Genomic DNA, 21,240 nt, shown 5'->3' on the forward strand with positions numbered 1-21,240 from the left:
GGTCAGTCCTGACTCCAACCCAGACTCTCCTCTCCATACCCAACAGGTCAGTCCTGACTCCAACCCAGACTCTCCTCTCCATACCCAACAGGTCAGTCCTGACTCCAACCCAGACTCTACTCTCTAGTCCATACCCAACATGTCAGCCATGTGTTTTGTGTTCATGTAGCAAATCAATGTCTGAACAGTTAAAATAAATATTTTAAAATATTGTGTAAATGAACACTGTATCAGGACTGTGTTTGTCTTATTGAACATCACAGGTGCCAACTCTGCACTCAGCAAAGCTGTCACTATGTTTTCTCTCTATACCCAACTCACTACTGCCCTCTACTATACAGGAGTGTGACCAAGGGGCTGTGTTCGTACTGCTGTAAACCAATGGTGGCTGGAGCCAACATGATCCTGGAGGATCTACAGATCTACAGCCACTCATCCTGCTTCAAGGTAAAGCAACACACCTGTCTATTCAACATATATCTATGTGTGTCCCAATTGCCTCTCCTAAGCTCTTTAAACTGCACTACTTCAGACCAGGCCCAATGGATCCTATAGGCTCTGGTCAAAAGTAGTGCACTATATAGGGAATAGTGTGGCATTTTCACACACCTGGCAGTCAGTCAATCAGTTGGCAGTCAGTCAATCAGTAGGCAGGCAGTCAATCAGTTGGCAGTCAGGCAGGCAGGCAGTCAGTTAATCAGTTGGCAGTCAATCAGTAGGCACTCAGTTAATCAGTAGGCAGTCAGTCAATCAGTTGGCAGTCAGGCAGTCAGTCAATCAGTTGGCAGTCAATCAGTAGGCAGTCAGTCAATCAGTTAGCAGTCAGGCAGGCAGTCAGATAATCAGTTGGCAGTCAGGCAGTCAGTCAATCAGTTGGCAGTCAGGCAGGCAGTCAGATAATCAGTTGGCAGTCAGGCAGTCAGTCAATCAGTTGGCAGTCAATCAGTAGGCAGTCAGTCAATCAGTTGGCAGTCAATCAGTCAATCAGTTGGCAGTCAGGCAGTCAGTCAATCAGTTGGCAGTTATTCATGTGATTCTAATAATCTGTCTCTGAACCCAGACTGTATGTAACCATCTCCCTCCCTCTCCTCTACAGTGTGAGGTGTGCCATTGTCCTCTAGGAGACCTCCATGTAGGAGACAGTATTTGGCTCCACAGAGGGACAGTGCACTGTGAAGGCTGCTTCAGCACAACCAGAGGTGTGTGTGTGTGTGTGTGTGTGTGTGTGTGTGTGTGTGTGTGTGTGTGTGTCCACAACAAATCCGTCCTGCTATGCTGCCTTGGATCTAATCCAGTCCTGTACGGGTTTCTTTACAGAGAAGTATCTCCTCTAGGGAAGGATGACAGAATGCTCACGTCGCCACGGTAACACAGACAGAACAAGGAGATGCTGCTTCAGAAGTCGTAAAAGGACACATTGCTTTAACATGGGTGGATCTGGCGGTGGACTCAACAGTAAATTACATTTTATAATGTAGTGGTCTTTAAATCTTTAAATCTTCACAACCTCTCTTGCAAATTATTGTCACATATAGAATCAGATCCAATGACCAGGATGGATTCTTTACGTACTTCTGTATTTATCTACTTTCATGTAATATGACGATTTGTCATATTACAATATAACCACCAACTGATGTCTGCATGTAGTCATGTTTATTAAAATGGACATCGTAATAATATATTCTTAATAACCAACTGATGTCAGCATGTAGTCATGTTTATTAAAATGGACATCTTAATAATATAATATATTCTTAATAACCAACTGATGTCAGCATGTAGTCATGTTTATTAAAATGGACATCTTAATAATATAATATATTCTTAATAACCAACTGATGTCAGCATGTAGTCATGTTTATTAAAATGGACATCTTCACAGGTTGTACATTCCACCTACATTGATTTACAAAGCAACAAACTACTATATATACAGTATATACACATACCAGTATCTATATATTTATAAAATACATCAGGAGAGAGAGACAGAGAGATAGAAAGGGAGAGAGCCAGAGAGTAGGTTTGTTTAAGGTCATGTTTATACACATGATGTGTTATTGGTGTCAAGGGAGAAGGCAGAAGACAGTAAGTCCTTCTTTGTGCAGAGTAAACCCCTACATCCCAAATGGCACCCCATTCCCTATATAGTGCTTTACTTTAGACCAGGGCAAATGACACCCCATTCCCTATATAGTGCACTACTTTAGACCAGGGCAAATGACACCCCATTCCCTATATAGTGCTTTACTTTAGACCAGGGCAAATGACACCCCATTCCCTATATAGTGCACTACTTTAGACCAGGGCAAATGACACCCCATTCCCTATATAGTGCATTACTTTAGACCAGGGCAAATGACACCCCATTCCCTATATAGTGCACTACTTTAGACCAGGGCAAATGACACCCCATTCCCTATATAGTGCATTACTTTAGACCAGGGCAAATGACACCCCATTCCCTATATAGTGCTTTACTTTAGACCAGGGCAAATGACACCCCATTCCCTATATAGTGCACTACTTTAGACCAGGGCAAATGACACCCCATTCCCTATATAGTGCATTACTTTAGACCAGGGCAAATGACACCCCATTCCCTATATAGTGCTTTACTTTAGACCAGGGCAAATGACACCCCATTCCCTATATAGTGCATTACTTTAGACCAGGGCAAATGACACCCCATTCCCTATATAGTGCACTACTTTAGACCAGGGCAAATGACACCCCATTCCCTATATAGTGCACTACTTTAGACCAGGGCCCATGTGTATCCAGGCACTAACAGAAGCCTGGAACCAAAGTTAAAGGTGTTATTCAACATGTAACAATCTAAAAACAGGCTGATCCTGAAATCAGACGTCACTGATCTGAGAAGTGATGGAAAAGGATGGGTCCATTTTGAATATCCATCCAGAGATGACCATCCAGAAGGATGGATGGTACTGAAGGTGTCTGAAATGGAACCCAATGTCCTATATAGTGCACTACTTTTGACCAGACCCATTATGTGCCCTGGTCCAAAGTAGTACACTACATACTAAATAGGGTGCCAGACAGTGTTAAAAGGTGTTGTGCACTGATATCATCTCCTCCAAAACGTGCCACTCTTGGGGGGGCGGAGTTACTGTGATTAATGTGTCCAATCGGTACATCTGACCTAGTTCTCCTGGCCAATCACTGTGCATGGAACCAGCCACTGGAATAGTCAGCCATGCCCACAAATATGCTACTGGCTTTACATACACAAGAATGATTATTTTTTATTTTTGTTTTCCCCAAATATCATGGGAACAATACCTTTGGCGTTTAACAAAACCTTGAAGACTGCTCAGTCCGGTATTCTACACTTCCATCCTACTACACCCTCTTCCAATGATTAAAAAAACATTTTGATCTTCAAATCGTGTAACGGACAGTGATTCATTCAAACAGGACAGTGATTCATTCAAACAGGACAGTGATTCATTCAAACAGGACAGTGATTCATTCAAACAGGACAGTGATTCATTCAAACAGGACAGTGATTCATTCCTTTATCAAGTAACAGAGCATTAAGTAGATAACCGGTGCCAATAGAGAATGAAAGCAGAGGTGAAGTATGGAGGGAACAGAGAGCCAGACAGAAACACCCTCATCTACAACATGTAGAGTCATAGCCGGCTGTTTCTATTCACATGGTAGCAGTTACGGTGTGATCAGGACGGAGTTTGGAATTAAAGGCTGAATTTAAAAAATTATTAAATAAAAACGTGGTTTTGATCAGAGCTCCATCCCCAAAGACAGAGGGTGCATCCCAAATGGCCAGAGGTCCTGGTCAAATGTAGTGTATTATACAGGGAATAGGGTGCCACCTGAGAAACAGACAGACACACAACACCCTTCACCAACAGAGAAACAAATTGGATATAACTGGATATCATCGAGAAGGAGAGTTTGTGTGTGTGTGTGTGTGAGAAAGAGGGGTTTCACTTCGTCTGTGCTCATCAAATGGTCTATTGCAATACCCATCAAAAATTTGACATTTCACACATTTTAAAAAGTCAAAATTGTTTTTTTTGACAGAGAAATCAGTTTTCTATAAACCTTGCAAGCAGCGTGAGAACAAAACAACTAAAGCATTGAAACAAATAGACTGCATTGCAATGCGTTTCCCCTTTTCCTGTTCACTAAATGCTCAGCTGGTTTTAACGCGTCGGTACAAAAATTAATATTTTACCGGCTAAGTTGCATAATTGAAGGGTTCCCTGTAAATCAATGTGTTAATACAAAGGCTGATTTCTTGCTTTGTTCATGTTGTTCACTGATCTACATGAACTGGGACAGGACCATAGAGATGTATAGAGTTCATTACTTGGAAATAACACTATTTACATGGACTTTGCCACTGAGCGCTTCCACCATTTTAAAGTAGTCAACTGGACAGGGATTCCTATGAGTTGGGAGTGATCAGTCAATGATCAGAGCATTGTCCTCCTCAAAATTGGTTTTCTGAGTTTGTAAATGGATTTAAGCTATATCACCGCCATCTAGTGGCCACAATAAATAACAAGATTTGGTTCAAGACCCCACGCAATGCAGGTGGCGGTAAATCACTAATATTAGCGATACACTTTTACAAACATAAAAAAAAGAAAATGTACTACTTTAAAATGGTGCTGCCCATGCTGTCACTGACGCCTTAATGGGACAGATACAAAGCTGAGAACTCTATAAATAGGACATAGCTTAGCCTGAGTGCCAGTCTGTTTGTGTCACCATGACAACTCCTTGTCACTCATAGTCATGCCAAAAATAATTGGCTTGAATAATAGCAATGAAGTTGGCATGAGCACTAACAGATCTGGGACCAAGTTAAACGTAACTTTGGTTAGTGAAACATTAGCCAATTCTTCTGTTCTGTTTTAGCATTTCACGTCCCATAGAGCTGGGTCACGTTCATCAGGGAACACCGAAGCAAAACGTTTTGCAGTGGAAAAGGAAAACACGTTTGTTTTTTGAGATGGCTCAGCTCGTCCCTCTCCCATTTTCTTCAGTTTGGTGTCTAATGAATACGGCCCTGGTCTGAGCTGAAACCAGCTAGCATCAGGTTAGCTGGATGTTTCAACCCCACCTTGGTTTGCAAAATGAAAACCAAACCATTGTTTTTTTGCTTGAAGGCAGAGAGACAGTTCTTGAGTAGTGTGGACACAAGGTTCGGGTAGGGGAGCAGGTTGGAGGGGTGAGAAAGCGTGTGCAACACAGAAGAACATTTAGCAACACTTAGGAACTCTCCTGGCTGTGAACGCAGCCTCACTTGGGGAATCATCGTCTTCAAGCTCAGTCTCAGATACCAGCAGCAGAGAGGAGCCACTGTAGTGAAGGAGGAGGTGCCTAACTGGTCTGCAGTAAGACCCTTCCCAGGGATAGACTCAAGCTCACCTCAGGTTAATGCCTGGACCAGGACAGATGTAACAGTATAACTTTAAACCGTCCCCTCGCCCCGACACGGGCACGAACCAGGGACCCTCTGCACACATCAACAACGGTCGCCCACGAAGCATCGTTACCCATCGCGCCACAAAGGCCACGGCCCTTGCAGAGCAAGGTGCAACCCTACTTCTAGGTTTCAGAGCAAGTGACATAACTGATTGAAACTCTACTAGCGCGTACCCGCTAACTAGCTAGCCATTTCACATCCGTTACACAGACATAGCAGAGGAGGGGTTCAGCACTGGACCAGGACAGACATAGCAGAGGAGGGGGGTCAGAACTGGACCAGGACAGACATAGCAGAGGAGGGGTTCAGCACTGGACCAGGACAGACATAGCAGAGGAGGGGGGTCAGAACTGGACCAGGACAGACATAGCAGAGGAGGGGTTAAGCACTGGACCAGGACAGACATAGCAGAGGAGGGGGTCAGCACTGGACCAGGACAGACATAGCAGAGGAGGGGGCTCAGCACTGGACCAGGACAGACATAGCAGAGGAGGGGGCTCAGCACTGGACCAGGACAGACATAGCAGAGGAGGGGGCTCAGCACTGGACCAGGACAGACATAGCAGAGGAGGGGGCTCAGCACTGGACCAGGACAGACATAGCAGAGGAGGGGGGTCAGAACTGGACCAGGACAGACATAGCAGAGGAGGGGGGTCAGAACTGGACCAGGACAGACATAGCAGAGGAGGGGGGTCAGAACTGGACCAGGACAGACATAGCAGAGGAGGGGGTCAGCACTGGACCAGGACAGACATAGCAGAGGAGGGGGTCAGCACTGGACCAGGACAGACATAGCAGAGGAGGGGGTTCAGCACTGGACCAGGACAGACATAGCAGAGGAGGGGTTCAGAACTGGACCAGGACAGACATAGCAGAGGAGGGGGTTCAGCACTGGACCAGGACAGACATAGCAGAGGAGGGGGTCAGCACTGGACCAGGACAGACATAGCAGAGGAGGGGGCTCAGCACTGGACCAGGACAGACATAGCAGAGGAGGGGGTCAGCACTGGACCAGGACAGACATAGCAGAGGAGGGGGCTCAGCACTGGACCAGGACAGACATAGCAGAGGAGGGGGGTCAGAACTGGACCAGGACAGACATAGCAGAGGAGGGGGGTCAGAACTGGACCAGGACAGACATAGCAGAGGAGGGGGGTCAGAACTGGACCAGGACAGACATAGCAGAGGAGGGGTTCAGCACTGGACCAGGACAGACATAGCAGAGAAGGGGGTCAGCACTGGACCAGGACAGACATAGCAGAGGAGGGGGCTCAGCACTGGACCAGGACAGACATAGCAGAGGAGGGGTTCAGCACTGGACCAGGACAGACATAGCAGAGGAGGGGGCTCAGCACTGGACCAGGACAGACATAGCAGAGGAGGGGTTCAGCACTGGACCAGGACAGACATAGCAGAGGAGGGGGTCAGCACTGGACCAGGACAGACATAGCAGAGGAGGGGGTCAGCACTGGACCAGGACAGACTGTAGGTTTCACTTCAATGTGTTTAGAGTCATGATGGATGGATGTGGAGTTCGTTCCTGTTGTAGAACTTCATTCACAACTCAGTCGGTCATCAGTCTCCCTGTTGTTTATGACTGGAGGCACTGGAATAAATACCTTCCTTCCTTCATTCACAAATGAACGAGAGCACACACACACACACACACACAGTAGAGAAGTGTGGTCAGCTCTGTGTTTCTGAGTATGCTCCAGGGCTGCTCCCACTACGCTGGACCACGGTAGCCATGGTAACCTCTGTGCTTTTATCCCCGATAGTCATCATCTGATGTGACCCCCCCAGACGCAACCAATCACAGCCCGGGCTGCTGCTAGGCTCCTCCCATCACACTGGCTCTGGGCGAGGCTTGGGTGGTGGTGGTGGGCAGGGGCTTCATGTGTGGTTGTTGCTATTGGCTAGTTGTCTCTTGGTGGGCGAGTCTCGTACCACCCTCTGGGCGGCACAGTGTGTGTGTACGGGCACGCCTCCTGGAAGACACACACAGTCCGGCTCGCTGAAGGTGTTGTGGCAGAGAACACACCCCTTCTTCTCTGATACCAGGACTGGGCTTCTCCTCTGCTTCAACTGATGACATGACAACATGGCCAGAGTTACATCTCACCTTCATCATGACTCAGCAGAACGTAGGAGCAATTACAAAGATTTAAAAATCAGAAGACCTTTGTAGTAAACACATAATACAGAGTTGTGTGTGTGTTGTTCTGAATGGTTAGATATTACTGCACTGTTGGAGCTACAAACACAAGCATTTCACTACACCCGCAATAACATCTGCTAAACATGTGTATGTGACCAAACAAATGTGATTTGATTTTGTATGTGTGCGTGTTTGACGTGTGTGTGTGTGTCTCGTCGTTCCAGTCTCACCCTGTCGTGCTGCAGCTGTAGGTTCTCTGACCTCGCCAGCCCCAGTGCAACCTGGGAGGTACGGAAGGCGTGCATACTCCCCCGCAGGGCGCGTCCGAGGAACGGGCGAAGCAGCTGCAGGGACCACCCTTCAGGAAGCAGGTCCAGCACGCGCACAGCGTCAAACACCTCCCCGTGTCGGTTTAACAGATCCACCGCTGCCATCTCCAGCTCCCCGGAGCCGGTACTACTGGGAAGGTCCCGGTCCAGATAGACCTCCAGAAGGAGGTGGAAGAGGCGCTGCTGGTAGGCCGGGTCCCGGGAGGCAGAACCCCACACGCAGTAGGCCTCAGCAGCGGGGAAGTCTTTGAGCTGGTGCACCAGGATGTGTAACGCCTTATCGTGCTCCTCTAGTTTCCCGTGGAGCGTGGCTCTCTCCAGAAACAACTGGTCACACTCCTGGATCTTACCTGAGGGAGGGAGACGGAGCCAGAGGTTATGGTTGGTTATAGCCATGTCATCATGGATAATAGCAGGGTTATAGTAGGTTATAGACAATCTCTGGTTACATGTCTCATACCATCTCCTTTTAGATGACCCCATTATTCTGCCAGGAAACTAAATGTGGGGTATTGGTATTATCTCATGTTTAAACAGTAACAATACTTCAACTGGACTAGATCACACTAAAATATCGTTTAAAACGTTTAAAATCAACAACATTGGCCACCTACAAAATTACACCCCATTCCTGATGCAGTGCACTACTTTTGACCTGAGCCCTATGCACTGTATACGGACTAGGGTGTAATTTGGGACACAATGACAACGGACAGCTCACCCAGTAGTAGTTGGACGCGGTACAGGCTGGACTCCCTGAGGAGGAGCTGGAGTTTGTCCCGTGCTATAGACACCTGTTGGTCCACTGTGGGGGACTGAGACAGGAGAGACAGGACTCTGTCTGTATACTGCACTGCCAGGTGGGTGTGGAGCTTCTCTTTCTACAGAGAGAGAGAGACAGAGTTACATACAGTAGACAGAGAGAGAGAGAGAGAGAGAGAGAGAGACAGACAGAGAGACAGCGAGAGAGAGACAGACAGTGAGAGAGAGAGAGAGAGACAGACAGACAGACAGCGAGAGAGCGAGAGAGAGACAGACAGTGAGAGAGCGAGAGAGAGACAGACAGTGAGAGAGCGAGAGAGAGACAGACAGTGAGAGAGCGAGAGAGAGACAGACAGTGAGAGAGCGAGAGAGAGACAGACAGTGAGAGAGCGAGAGAGAGACAGACAGTGAGAGAGCGAGAGAGAGACAGAGAGACAGACAAACAGTGAGGGAGAGACAAACAGTGAGAGAGAGAGAGAGAGACAGACAGTGAGAGAGCAAGAGAGAGACAGAGAGACAGACAAACAGTGAGAGAGAGACAGACAGCGAGAGAGAGACAGAGAGCAGTAAAGAACAAGCACCAGGGAAAGGAGGTAAATCGTGGAGTAATATGCAGAGAGGGACAAGACAGTTATAATCAACTAATGTCAACAATCGTTACGTCTCGTCCGTTGTAAATGCTCGGTACTGCTTATGAATGGGTTATAGTTGTGCTATGAAGGGGTTATAGTTGTGCTATGAATGGGTTATAGTTGTGCTATGAAGGGGTTATAGTTGTGCTATGAAGGGGTTATAGTTGTGCTATGAAGGGGTTATAGTTGTGCTATGAAGGGGTTATAGTTGTGCTATGAAGGGGTTATAGTTGTGCTATGAAGGGGTTATAGTTGTGCTATGAATGGGTTATAGTTGTGCTATGAATGGGTTATAGTTGTGCTATGAATGGGTTATAGTTGTGCTATGAAGGGGTTATAGTTGTGCTATGAAGGGGTTATAGTTGTGCTATGAAGGGGTTATAGTTGTGCTATGAAGGGGTTATAGTTGTGCTATGAAGGGGTTATAGTTGTGCTATGAATGGGTTATAGTTGTGCTATGAATGGGTTATAGTTGTGCTATGAAGGGGTTATAGTTGTGCTATGAAGGGGTTATAGTTGTGCTATGAAGGGGTTATAGTTGTGCTATGAAGGGGTTATAGTTGTGCTATGAAGGGGTTATAGTTGTGCTATGAAGGGGTTATAGTTGTGCTATGAAGGGGTTATCGTTGTGCTATGAAGGGGTTATAGTTGTGCTATGAAGGGGTTATAGTTGTCCTATGAAGGGGTTATGAAGTCCTAAGTAGGTACTCTTCAAGTGAAGTATTCCCATTCTAGACGCTGCTGCTGTAATTATGGCATTTCTTATGTACCCCTTATGAACATGTTATGAACGTGTTATGAATATGTTCTGAAGTCCTATGTAGTGTATGTTCGGACCTGTATCCGTCGGCCCAGCACCAGGTGTTCCAGGTAGAGCAGCAGAGCCTGGCTGTGTTTCCCCAGGTACGTGATGACGTCGTCTGGGTTCACCTGGTCCTTCTGCTCCTTAACCTGGTCCTTCTGCTCCGGCCTCCTGGTGAAGATCTGCACCCCTATCTAGAGACCACAGATAAACACCCTTATAATTACAATGAGGAGAGTCTTCTTTACTCTTATGGATATATCCAAAATGGCCGGCAGTCGACATCATTACTTAGTTTCTGCTAGAACTTAGGGCCCTGGTCAAAAGTAGTATACAATATAGGGATTAATGTGGCATTTGGAACGCAGGCAGAAACGTACCGTCTGGTCTCTCTGCAGGGCCCAGTCTGCATATTTCCACACCAAGTCCGGGTTGGAACAGAAACTCAGGAAGTCCACAATGTAGTCATACAGATCAGCCCTGGTAGAGTCCTGAAGGTCCCCATTCACTACCCGCACCCACAACTACAGGAGGAGAGATGTATTTTACAACCCCATAGTCATTTCATTACAATTCATATTAAATAATAATCAAGATAATCGATTGGATTTATAGGGCTTTTCGACCTAGGTGCTCAAAACGCATTAGTTTAAGATGTGGCCATGTTTGATTAGATTTGACTTGCCATATAAGAGCCATGGTGGTACTGTCACCGTGTTCAAACTAAGGTAGTGTACAGTAGTAGCATGTTTACCTGTAGAGCAGCTGAATCCTGTCCGTTATAATGGTAGAGGAGGCCTAGTGCAAAATACCTGATGTACAGCAGAAAGATAAACCAACATAAAAAACACACTCATTACACACTTAAGGCAATAGCATAGCAGGCTACTTTGAACGCAATATCTTAGTGCGCACTAGGCTAACTATAGTAGTACCCACTAGGCTGGGCTAGGCTAGCTGCCGTACCCGCTAGGCAAGGCTAGCTGCAGTACCCGCCAGGCAAGGCTAGCTGCAGTACCCGCCAGGCAAGGCTAGCTGCAGTACCCGCCAGGCAAGGCTAGCTGCAGTACCCGCCAGGCAAGGCTAGCTGCAGTACCCGCCAGGCAAGGCTAGCTGCAGTACCCGCCAGGGCTAGCTGCAGTACCCGCCAGGGCTAGCTGCAGTACCCGCCAGGGCTAGCTGCAGTACCCGCCAGGGCTAGCTGCAGTACCCGCCAGGGCTAGCTTCAGTACCCGCCAGGGCTAGCTGCAGTACCCGCCAGGGCTAGCTGCAGTACCCGCCAGGACTAGCTGCAGTACCCGCCAGGGCTAGCTGCAGTACCCGCCAGGGCTAGCTGCAGTACCCGCCAGGGCTAGCTGCAGTACCCGCCAGGGCTAGCTGCAGTACCCGCTAGGGCTAGCTGCAGTACCCGCTAGGGCTAGCTGCAGTACCCGCTAGGCTAGCTGCAGTACCCGCTAGGCTAGCTGCAGTACCCGCTAGGCTAGCTGCAGTACCCACTAGGGCTAGCTGCAGTACCCGCTAGGCTAGCTACAGTACCCGCTAGGCTAGCTGCAGTACCCGCTAGGCTAGCTGCAGTACCCACTTGTGGTGTTTCTCTAGCCAGGGGGCGCTGTCTGCCAGTAAACAGGCATTGGGGGAGGCCAGCAGGTCCAGAAGACTCTCGTGGTCCTGCTCAGCGTACAGCTTCAACAGAGCCGTGTCCACGTCCTCCCGGCAGCCGTTCGCCCCCTCCGTGCTTCGCACCTCACCCAGGTACGTGATGAGGAACCTAGAATAATAATAATAATAATAATAATAATAATAGCCATTTAGCGGAACACTTTTATGTGTATTTTACATAGAGATGGTCCTGGGAATCAAACCCACTATTATGGTGCTACAAACACCATACTCTACCAACTGAGCCACAGAGGACCACATCTCTTACCTCTTGCACCTCTGGACCTTCTCCTGGTCCCCCTGCGCCAGGTGGTTGAGGTCGGCGAACTCGTGGAGCGGCGGGTGGCAGCGGGTGAAGGAGGAGGAGGCCGGGAGGAGGAGAGGGTAGAGGGAGATCAACTCCCGGACGTCCAACTGACCTGTCCTGAAGTGTTCTTTCGCTTCTAAAAACTGAAGCTGTCCAAACTGGATGAATCCTGCTTGCTGGAGGATTCTTTTGTGCAATATCTGAGGAAGGGGGGGTGTAATGAAAGAGAAAGTTAAAGATGCATCACATCTCATCCCTCCTATTCTATATTTTACATTTCATAAGGACAACCTAAAACTTCTTACATGGGAATATTGAAGACTCATGTTAAAAGGAACCACCAGCTTTCATATGTTCTCATGTTCTGAGCAAGGAACTTAAACGTTAGCTTTTTTACATGGCACATATTGCACTTTTACTTTCTTCTCCAACACTTTGTTTTTGCATTATTTAAACCAAATTGAACATGTTTCATTATTTATTTGAGACTAAATTGATTTTATTGATGTATTATATTAAGTTTAAATAAGTGTTCATTCAGTATTGTTGCAATTGTCATTATTACAAATACATTTTAAAAGGCGTCCGATTAATCGGTATCGAATTTTTTTGGTCCTCCAAGAATCGGTATCGGCATTGAAAAATCATAATCGGTCGAACTCTAATCCGTTTTCAGCTAGTGGCGAGTATTGAAAAGCTCTCTAGCAGAAACACTATTTGTGGCCGTCTGTACCTGGAACTTGTCTTTGGGAATGTTCCTCCTGGCTCCCTCTGTAAGGGCGAGGGCCTCCTCCACTCTGTGTCCAGCTAGCAGCTCCTGAATCTGTCTCTCCAGGGGTAGGGGCACCAGCACATACACAGCCTTAGTGGAGGCTAGAACCACCTTACCTATAGGGACAGAGACAGTTAGGAACAGAGACATGGGACAGGGACACAGTTAGGGACAGAGGTAGGGGACAGGGACACAGTTAGGGACAGGGGTAAGGGCACCAGCACGTACACAGCCTTAGTGGAGGCTAGAACCACCTTACCTATAGGGACAGAGACAGTTAGGAACAGAGACATGGGACAGGGACACAGTTAGGGACAGAGGTAGGGGACAGGGACACAGTTAGGGACAGGGGTAAGGGCACCAGCACGTACACAGCCTTAGTGGAGGCTAGAACCACCTTACCTATAGGGACAGAGACAGTTAGGAACAGAGACAGGGGACAGGGACACAGTTAGGGACAGAGACATGGGACAGGGACACAGTTAGGGACAGAGGTAGGGGACAGGGACACAGTTAGGGACAGGGGTAGGGGCACCAGCACGTACACAGCCTTAGTGGAGGCTAGAACCACCTTACTTATAGGGACAGGGACAGGTCAGGGTTAGGGACACAGACAGGTCAGGGTTAGGGACACAGACAAGGACAGGTCAGGGACACAGACAGGTCAGGGTTAGGGACACAGACAGGTCAGGGTTAGGGACACAGACAAGTCAGGGTTAGGGACACAGACAAGTCAGGGTTAGGGACACAGACAAGTCAGGGTTAGGGACACAGACAAGTCAGGGTTAGGGACACAGACAAGTCAGGGTTAGGGACACAGACAAGTCAGGGTTAGGGACACAGACAAGTCAGGGTTAGGGACACAGACAAGTCAGGGTTAGGGACACAGACAAGTCAGGGTTAGGGACACAGACAAGTCAGGGTTAGGGACACAGACAAGTCAGGGTTAGGGACACAGACAAGTCAGGGTTAGGGACACAGACAAGTCAGGGTTAGGGACACAGACAAGTCAGGGTTAGGGACACAGACAAGTCAGGGTTAGGACACAGACAAGTCAGGGTTAGGGACACAGACAAGGACAGGTCAGGGGCACAGACAAGGACAGGTCAGGGGCACAGACAGGGACAGGTCAGGGTTAGGGACAGGGACTGGTCAGGGACACAGACAGGTCAGGTTTTGGGAGAAAGACAGGTCAGGTTTAGGGACACAGACAGGTCAGGTTTAGGGACACAGACAGGTCAGGGTTAGGGACACAGACAGGTCAGGGTTAGGGACACAGACAGGTCAGGGTTAGGGACACAGACAAGTCAGGGTTAGGGACACAGACAAGTCAGGGTTAGGGACACAGACAAGGACAGGTCAGGGGCACAGACAAGGACAGGTCAGGGGCACAGACAAGGACAGGTCAGGGGCACAGACAGGGACAGGTCAGGGTTAGGGACAGGGACTGGTCAGGGACACAGACAGGTCAGGTTTTGGGAGAAAGACAGGTCAGGTTTAGGGACACAGACAGGTCAGGTTTAGGGACACAGACAGGTCAGGGTTAGGGACACAGACAGGTCAGGGTTAGGGACACAGACAGGTCAGGGTTAGGGACACAGACAGGTCAGGGTTAGGGACACAGACAAGTCAGGGTTAGGGACACAGACAAGTCAGGGTTAGGGACACAGACAAGTCAGGGTTAGGGACACAGACAAGTCAGGGTTAGGGACACAGACAAGTCAGGGTTAGGGACACAGACAAGTCAGGGTTAGGGACACAGACAAGGACAGGTCTAGGGGCACAGACAGGGACAGGTCAGGGGCACAGACAGGGACAGGTCAGGGTTAGGGACAGGGACTGGTCAGGGACACAGACAGGTCAGGTTTTGGGAGAAAGACAGGTCAGGTTTAGGGACACAGACAGGTCAGGGTTAGGGACACAGACAGGTCAGGGTTAGGGACACAGACAGGTCAGGGTTAGGGACACAGACAAGTCAGGGTTAGGGACACAGACATGTCAGGGTTAGGGACACAGACAAGTCAGGGTTAGGGACACAGACAAGTCAGGGTTAGGGACACAGACAAGTCAGGGTTAGGGACACAGACAAGTCAGGGTTAGGGACACAGACAAGTCAGGGTTAGGGACACAGACAAGTCAGGGTTAGGGACACAGACAAGTCAGGGTTAGGGACACAGACAAGTCAGGGTTAGGGACACAGACAAGTCAGGGTTAGGGACACAGACAAGTCAGGGTTAGGGACACAGACAAGTCAGGGTTAGGGACACAGACAAGTCAGGGTTAGGGACACAGACAAGTCAGGGTTAGGGACACAGACAAGTCAGGGTTAGGGACACAGACAAGTCAGGGTTAGGGACACAGACAAGTCAGGGTTAGGGACACAGACAAGTCAGGGTTAGGGACACAGACAAGTCAGGGTTAGGGACACAGACAAGTCAGGGTTAGGGACACAGACAAGTCAGGGTTAGGGACACAGACAAGTCAGGGTTAGGGACACAGACAAGTCAGGGTTAGGGACACAGACAAGTCAGGGTTAGGGACACAGACAAGTCAGGGTTAGGGACACAGACAAGTCAGGGTTAGGGACACAGACAAGTCAGGGTTAGGGACACAGACAAGTCAGGGTTAGGGACACAGACAAGTCAGGGTTAGGGACACAGACAAGTCAGGGTTAGGGACACAGACAAGTCAGGGTTAGGGACACAGACAAGTCAGGGTTAGGGACACAGACAAGTCAGGGTTAGGGACACAGACAAGTCAGGGTTAGGGACACAGACAAGTCAGGGTTAGGGACACAGACAAGTCAGGGTTAGGGACACAGACAAGTCAGGGTTAGGGACACAGACAAGTCAGGGTTAGGGACACAGACAAGTCAGGGTTAGGGACACAGACAAGTCAGGGTTAGGGACACAGACAAGTCAGGGTTAGGGACACAGACAAGTCAGGGTTAGGGACACAGACAAGTCAGGGTTAGGACACAGACAAGTCAGGGTTAGGGACACAGACAAGGACAGGTCAGGGGCACAGACAAGGACAGGTCAGGGGCACAGACAGGGACAGGTCAGGGTTAGGGACAGGGACTGGTCAGGGACACAGACAGGTCAGGTTTTGGGAGAAAGACAGGTCAGGTTTAGGGACACAGACAGGTCAGGTTTAGGGACACAGACAGGGACAGGTCACGGGTTAGGTTTAGGGACACAGACAGGTCAGGGACACAGACAGGTCAGGGTTACAGACAGGTCAGGTTTAGGGACACAGACAGGGACAGGTCAGGTTTAGGGACACAGACAGGGCAGGGACACAGACAGGTCAGGGACACAGACAGGTCAGGGTTACAGACAGGTCAGGGTTACAGACAGGTCAGGGACACAGACAGGTCAGGGTTAGAGACACAGACAGGTCAGGGTTAGAGACACAGACAGGTCAGGGTTAGGGACACAGACAGGTCAGGGTTAGGGACACAGACAGGTCAGGGTAAGGGACACAGACAGGTCAGGGTTAGGGACACAGACAAGGACAGGTCAGGGACACAGACAGGTCAGGGTTAGGGACACAGACAGGTCAGGGTTAGGGACACAGACAGGTCAGGGTTAGGGACACAGACAGGTCAGGGTTAGGGACACAGACAGGTCAGGGTTAGGGACACAGACAGGTCAGGGTTAGGGACACAGACAGGTCAGGGTTAGGGACACAGACAGGTCAGGGTTAGGGACACAGACAGGTCAGGGTTAGGGACACAGACAGGTCAGGGTTAGGGACACAGACAGGTCAGGGTTAGGGACACAGACAGGTCAGGGTTAGGGACACAGACAGGTCAGGGTTAGGGACACAGACAGGTCAGGGACACAGACAGGTCAGGGACACAGACAGGTCAGGGTTAGGGACACAGACAGGTCAGGGTTAGGGACACAGACAGGCATAGGTCAGGGTTAGGTTTAGGGACACAGACAGGGATAGGTCAGGGTTAGGGGCAAAGACAGGAACGGGTCACCATCTCCACAGCCATAGATACTGTAGACAGGTCTACTGAGGTAAGCCAACAAGGTTAGACATTTAGAGTAGTGTAGGGGAGCCATGTTGACACCTTCAAAGTCCTGTAGGATGTGTCCGTCTCTGAAGGAGAGGGTCTGCTTGAGCTGCTGGTCCAGCATACTGTGGACGGTGACGAAGCCCTCGTCTAGCGCCACCACATAGGGAAAACACACCGCCGCTCCAATCACACTCTCTGACCAGTTCACTGGGGCACGCTGGGATATACCCTCTGCATTGGCAAACATACCTGAGAGAGACAGACAGAGAGAGAGCATACTTCACTAGTGATATGTTAGTAATAAGATCTATTGATAAACCATACAGCTGCTGTTGTTGTAATGACTCACCCAGGCCACCGGGGGCAGCCAAGAGGAACTCCTCCCTGCCGATCCTCTTGACGATGGGCTTCCTCTCCTCGCTGTCGTAGGGGAACAGGTCCTGCGCGGCCCCTGTGCTGTAGTTAAGGATCATGTACTGCGTGGAGAGGGCCAGGCACAGGAAATAACCGTCCAGACTGACCGCACATGGCTGCTCCGGCGTGTTGACCTCTTTCACCAGCTGCACCCTGTCCTCGTACACCATGTATATCTGAACGGTGCGCCGCCGGGCCGAGATCACCCCGATCTCCACGCAGAACGGGTCCCCGTTCACCGGGTTCTCGTTGACGCAGAACGCGGCCACGCCCTTAATCTTGGCCCCGCCCGAAGGCACGGGTTCTAAGGTGATCATGTCAACAACACTAACTGTAGCATCACAGAGCACAATGATGCGTTCTAACGCTGATGCGGCCTTCAGGGCCTCCACAGGCTTTTTCAGGCCCAGGTACTTGAACAGCAGTTTCTGGACGGTGTAGGATAGCATCCCCTTGGTCGTGGCATGCTCCTCCAGCAGGAAGTGATGTATGAAGCAGTCGTTGGTGCCCACGTACAGGTGCTTGCCGCAGCACTCGATGCACTCAATGTTGATGCGGGCCTTGTCTCCCATCAGGAGCTCCCGCTCCACGGCAGGGACCAGCTCAAATGCCTTCACACTCATCTTGAAGGCACAGCACACATCTACTGCAAGAGAGGAGGATATCAGGTCAACACAGACATCTCCTGTAAGAGAAGAAGGGATCAGGTCAACACAGACATCTCCTGTAAGAGAAGAGGAGATCAGGTCAACACAGGTATCTCCTGCAAGAGAAGAGGGGATCAGGTCAACACAGACATCTCCTGTAAGAGAAGAGGGGATCAGGTCAACACAGACATCTCCTGCAAGAGAAGAAGGGATCAGGTCAACACAGACATCTCCTGTAAGAGAAGGGGGATCAGGTCAACACAGACATCTCCTGGAAGAGAAGAGGAGATCAGGTCAACACAGACATCTCCTGTAAGAGAAGAGGGGATCAGGTCAACACAGACATCTCCTGCAAGAGAAGAGGGGATCAGGTCAACACAGACATCTCCTGTAAGAGAAGAAAGGATCAGGTCAACACAGACATCTCCTGCAAGAGAAGAAGGGATCAGCTCAACACAGACATATCCTGTAAGAGAAGAAGGGATCAGGTCAACACAGACATCTACTGTAAGAGAAGAGGGGATCAGGTCAACACAGACATCTCCTGTAAGAGAAGAGGAGATCAGGTCAACACAGACATCTCCTGTAAGAGTCAGGAGGGTGAGATCAGGTCAACACACCGTGGATGCGTCCCGATTCTCCACCCTTTTCCCAAAGTGTGCACTTGCACACTTACATGTTATTTCTGTAACAACGGTGGACATTTCCTTCAGCCAATTACATAAATCCAATGTTTTTAAATCCATGCACACTTTGGGAGAAGGGTGGATAATTGGGATGCATCCTGTAAGTGCAAAGAAACAGCCTTTCCAATAATATTTTACAAGCTCTCACTGAGAGTCCCAACTCCAAGGTTAGTGTGGAATCAGTAGGACCAGGAACTTTTCCTGATCACGTGAACGGACCTGGAAAAACTCTAGGGCCACCTAGTTAGCTAGGAGGATACCGCAATAATGGTACAACTAGAGACTACTAGCAATTATCACTTGACAGTTAGCCATCATGCTAGCTAGCCTAGCTGGCAACAAACCTTCTCTATACGATCATTTATAGAGAAATTCTGGGGCACTTTGATTAGCAAACCCAGAGCCAAAACTGGGGCAGTTAATTACCTAGCAATATCATGCAAATATTGACGATCAGTTGTGGAAGTAGAGCAATGACTGAAGTAAAGTAAGCTCTCCAGCTAATGTTAACCAGTTTTAGCAGCTAGCTAGCTAGCTGACTGGCTGTATATGACTAGCTACTAAGCAATGACTCAGGCTGTCATTATTGGTAAATCGGTGCTGCTGTTTACTGTAAAAACCTTTCAAAAACAGCTATTTACATGTCCATACAAACACGATAGCTAGAAGCTGTCATACCCCAGCTGTAGCCACTGCAGATCTAGTATAGGAGACGCCGATGTACCACGGCCTTCCTTCCTGCCTTTTCACTTCTCAATCTCTCCACTCCCTTCGCTGCTAACTGCTTGCTAACCACTAGGGAGAGCTGCCGCTACGTTTTCAGCTCGAAGAAGGTCATTAGGAGGTTGTGCTTCCTGTTTACAATGCAATATATGCATATATTGACAAAATACATGTCTTTCCGCCCTAAAATGGGAGTTGTTGTCCACAAAGCGGCAGGGCGGGCTGTTTAGCTCCCAGCTATCCTTTCTTTGGATTAGTGGAATTTATATTCGATCAAATAAACCTCACGTTGCAAATAAGACATTAATTTTTTTGTTGACCAAATTGTTGACTAACACTCTTGACCTCCATACAAAAACTCCTTGCTTGGTGGGCGAAAAAACGACACCTGCTGGAGGGAGACAGATTTTCCGCCGAGTTGGGCCTCTCTTCCTGGTTGGTGGGAGGAGATATAGAAGGGTGAGCTCATTGTAATAGCGGGAATGGAGTTTATGGAACGGAGTCAAACATGGAGTTTCCATGTGTTTTATGCCGTTCTATTACTCCACTCCAGACATTACAATGAGCCCATCCTTCTATAGCTCCTCCCACCATCCTCCTCGTGAGTATGCAATTGAGATTCTCCCAGACATTAAAACCAGATTGGGGGCTAAAGAGCCTGCCAGTTTGTAGTCCTAAAAAAAACGGAAATTAGTTACCTATGGTTCCTTCAGCCATTCCCGAAAATAAGGTCTGAGGTTAACACAGGTTTAGGAGATCTTATTCGTTTTGTGAGATAATATCAGTCAGTTAACATGACCTTTATGAATTATAAAGCCTTTATGAGCTTTATGTGCTTTTGATTACACAAATGCTTCAAAATTCACAAAAAGTGACATTAGCTGATGAAAATGATCAAATTGAACAAAATGTACAAGATCTCATAAGCCTGTGTTTTACCACAGACCTCATTTTCACAGTTTATCCAAACACCCTACAAAAACTCCATTAATTTGCCCCATAGGCTTTGTCCTTCGAACCTTGGTGGAGTACCAGGGCCTACAAAAATATGCTTGGTCTGTTCCAATAGTGTGTGATTGCGGCCCGCAACTCAGGGCATTCCATTGGTTACTGCATGAAATTCCACCGTCGAGCATCATATTAATACCTGCATGAACACCCCCCCCCCCCCCCACCACCACCCCTCGAGTATCCCACTGGTTACTGCATGAAGGTCCCCGTTGAGCATACCATTAATAGCTACATGAACGCCCCCCCCCCCCCCCCACACAAGCATACCATTGTTTCCTGCATGAACACCCCCCCCCCCCCTCAAGAGCACGCCATCTTCATGTTTGCATGACACTTTTGATATTCTAGATTACCTCTGATTGTCTATGCGATTAAACATTTACCAATATAAGTATAAAGAGGGGTTCCTAAAGATGCAGGAATGCCCACATGCAGGAATGCCCCGAATTGCGGGCTGTAAATACACCTTTCTCGTCTGTCCAAGAAAATGAAACCATTTAAACATGTTTAAAATTAGCAACTAAATGTAGAATACTGTACACTATCATACATTTTAATCTAGTTAACTTTTAGAACAGGGTAAACTGATAAAATCCCGATGCACCAATCCTGCACCAATTTATATTCCACCATCACAGTTGGAAACACACATTTTTTGCCTTGAGTCTACATCATTTGAATAAGAGTTTTATGTGTTATTGCTTGTACCTAAAATGCTTTTACATCATGCAAAATCGACAAAAGTCGATGAATTTCACTGAAGTAATTGAATAGGAAATGTAATTGGGGCCCTTTAAAGATGAACTCTTGTTAAAAAAAA

The 21,240-nt window shown here is 48.4% G+C and overlaps 1 protein-coding gene and 1 long non-coding RNA gene across 4 annotated transcripts; one reads left to right on the forward strand and one right to left on the reverse strand.

Annotated features, from left to right (window-relative positions):
• Positions 1 to 4: 4 nt before the first annotated feature.
• LOC129845953 (uncharacterized) lies at positions 5 to 1,725 on the forward strand. Its single transcript, XR_008758148.1, has 4 exons — positions 5 to 91; positions 342 to 447; positions 1,097 to 1,199; positions 1,318 to 1,725. It is a non-coding gene; the product is annotated as an uncharacterized LOC129845953 (long non-coding RNA).
• LOC129845952 (transforming growth factor-beta receptor-associated protein 1 homolog) lies at positions 1,705 to 19,767 on the reverse strand. Of its 3 annotated transcripts, none has more exons than XM_055913937.1 (12): positions 19,365 to 19,767; positions 17,289 to 17,996; positions 16,994 to 17,188; positions 12,871 to 13,025; positions 12,099 to 12,337; positions 11,754 to 11,939; positions 10,926 to 10,983; positions 10,552 to 10,695; positions 10,207 to 10,365; positions 8,697 to 8,856; positions 7,877 to 8,325; positions 1,705 to 7,573 (listed from the first exon to the last, which is right to left on the reverse strand). In XM_055913937.1, exons 2-12 carry the CDS (start codon positions 17,974 to 17,976, stop codon positions 7,382 to 7,384), a joined length of 2,625 nt encoding a protein of 874 aa, XP_055769912.1. In that variant the 5' UTR covers positions 17,977 to 17,996; positions 19,365 to 19,767; the 3' UTR covers positions 1,705 to 7,381. The 3 variants fall into 3 exon arrangements, with proteins under 3 accessions (XP_055769912.1, XP_055769910.1, XP_055769911.1); XM_055913935.1 differs by having other exon boundaries at positions 17,289 to 17,999; XM_055913936.1 differs by having other exon boundaries at positions 17,289 to 18,038.
• Between the last annotated feature and the right edge of the window lie 1,473 nt (positions 19,768 to 21,240).

This window comes from Salvelinus fontinalis, unplaced genomic scaffold (genome assembly GCF_029448725.1).
Source record: "Salvelinus fontinalis isolate EN_2023a unplaced genomic scaffold, ASM2944872v1 scaffold_0411, whole genome shotgun sequence".
NCBI classification, from domain to species: domain Eukaryota; kingdom Metazoa; phylum Chordata; class Actinopteri; order Salmoniformes; family Salmonidae; genus Salvelinus; species Salvelinus fontinalis.

Excerpts from the sequence above, each read along its gene's own strand:
- LOC129845952 (XM_055913937.1), bottom strand. The coding sequence starts at position 17,976 with ATGAGTGTGAAGGCATTTGAGCTGGTCCCTGCCGTGGAGCGGGAGCTC. Across the intron at positions 11,940-12,098 it reads AAGGTCCAGAGGTGCAAGAG|GTTCCTCATCACGTACCTGG; the intron begins GTAAGAGATGTG and ends TTATTATTCTAG. Across the intron at positions 8,326-8,696 it reads CCGCGTCCAACTACTACTGG|GTAAGATCCAGGAGTGTGAC; the intron begins GTGAGCTGTCCG and ends TCCCTCCCTCAG.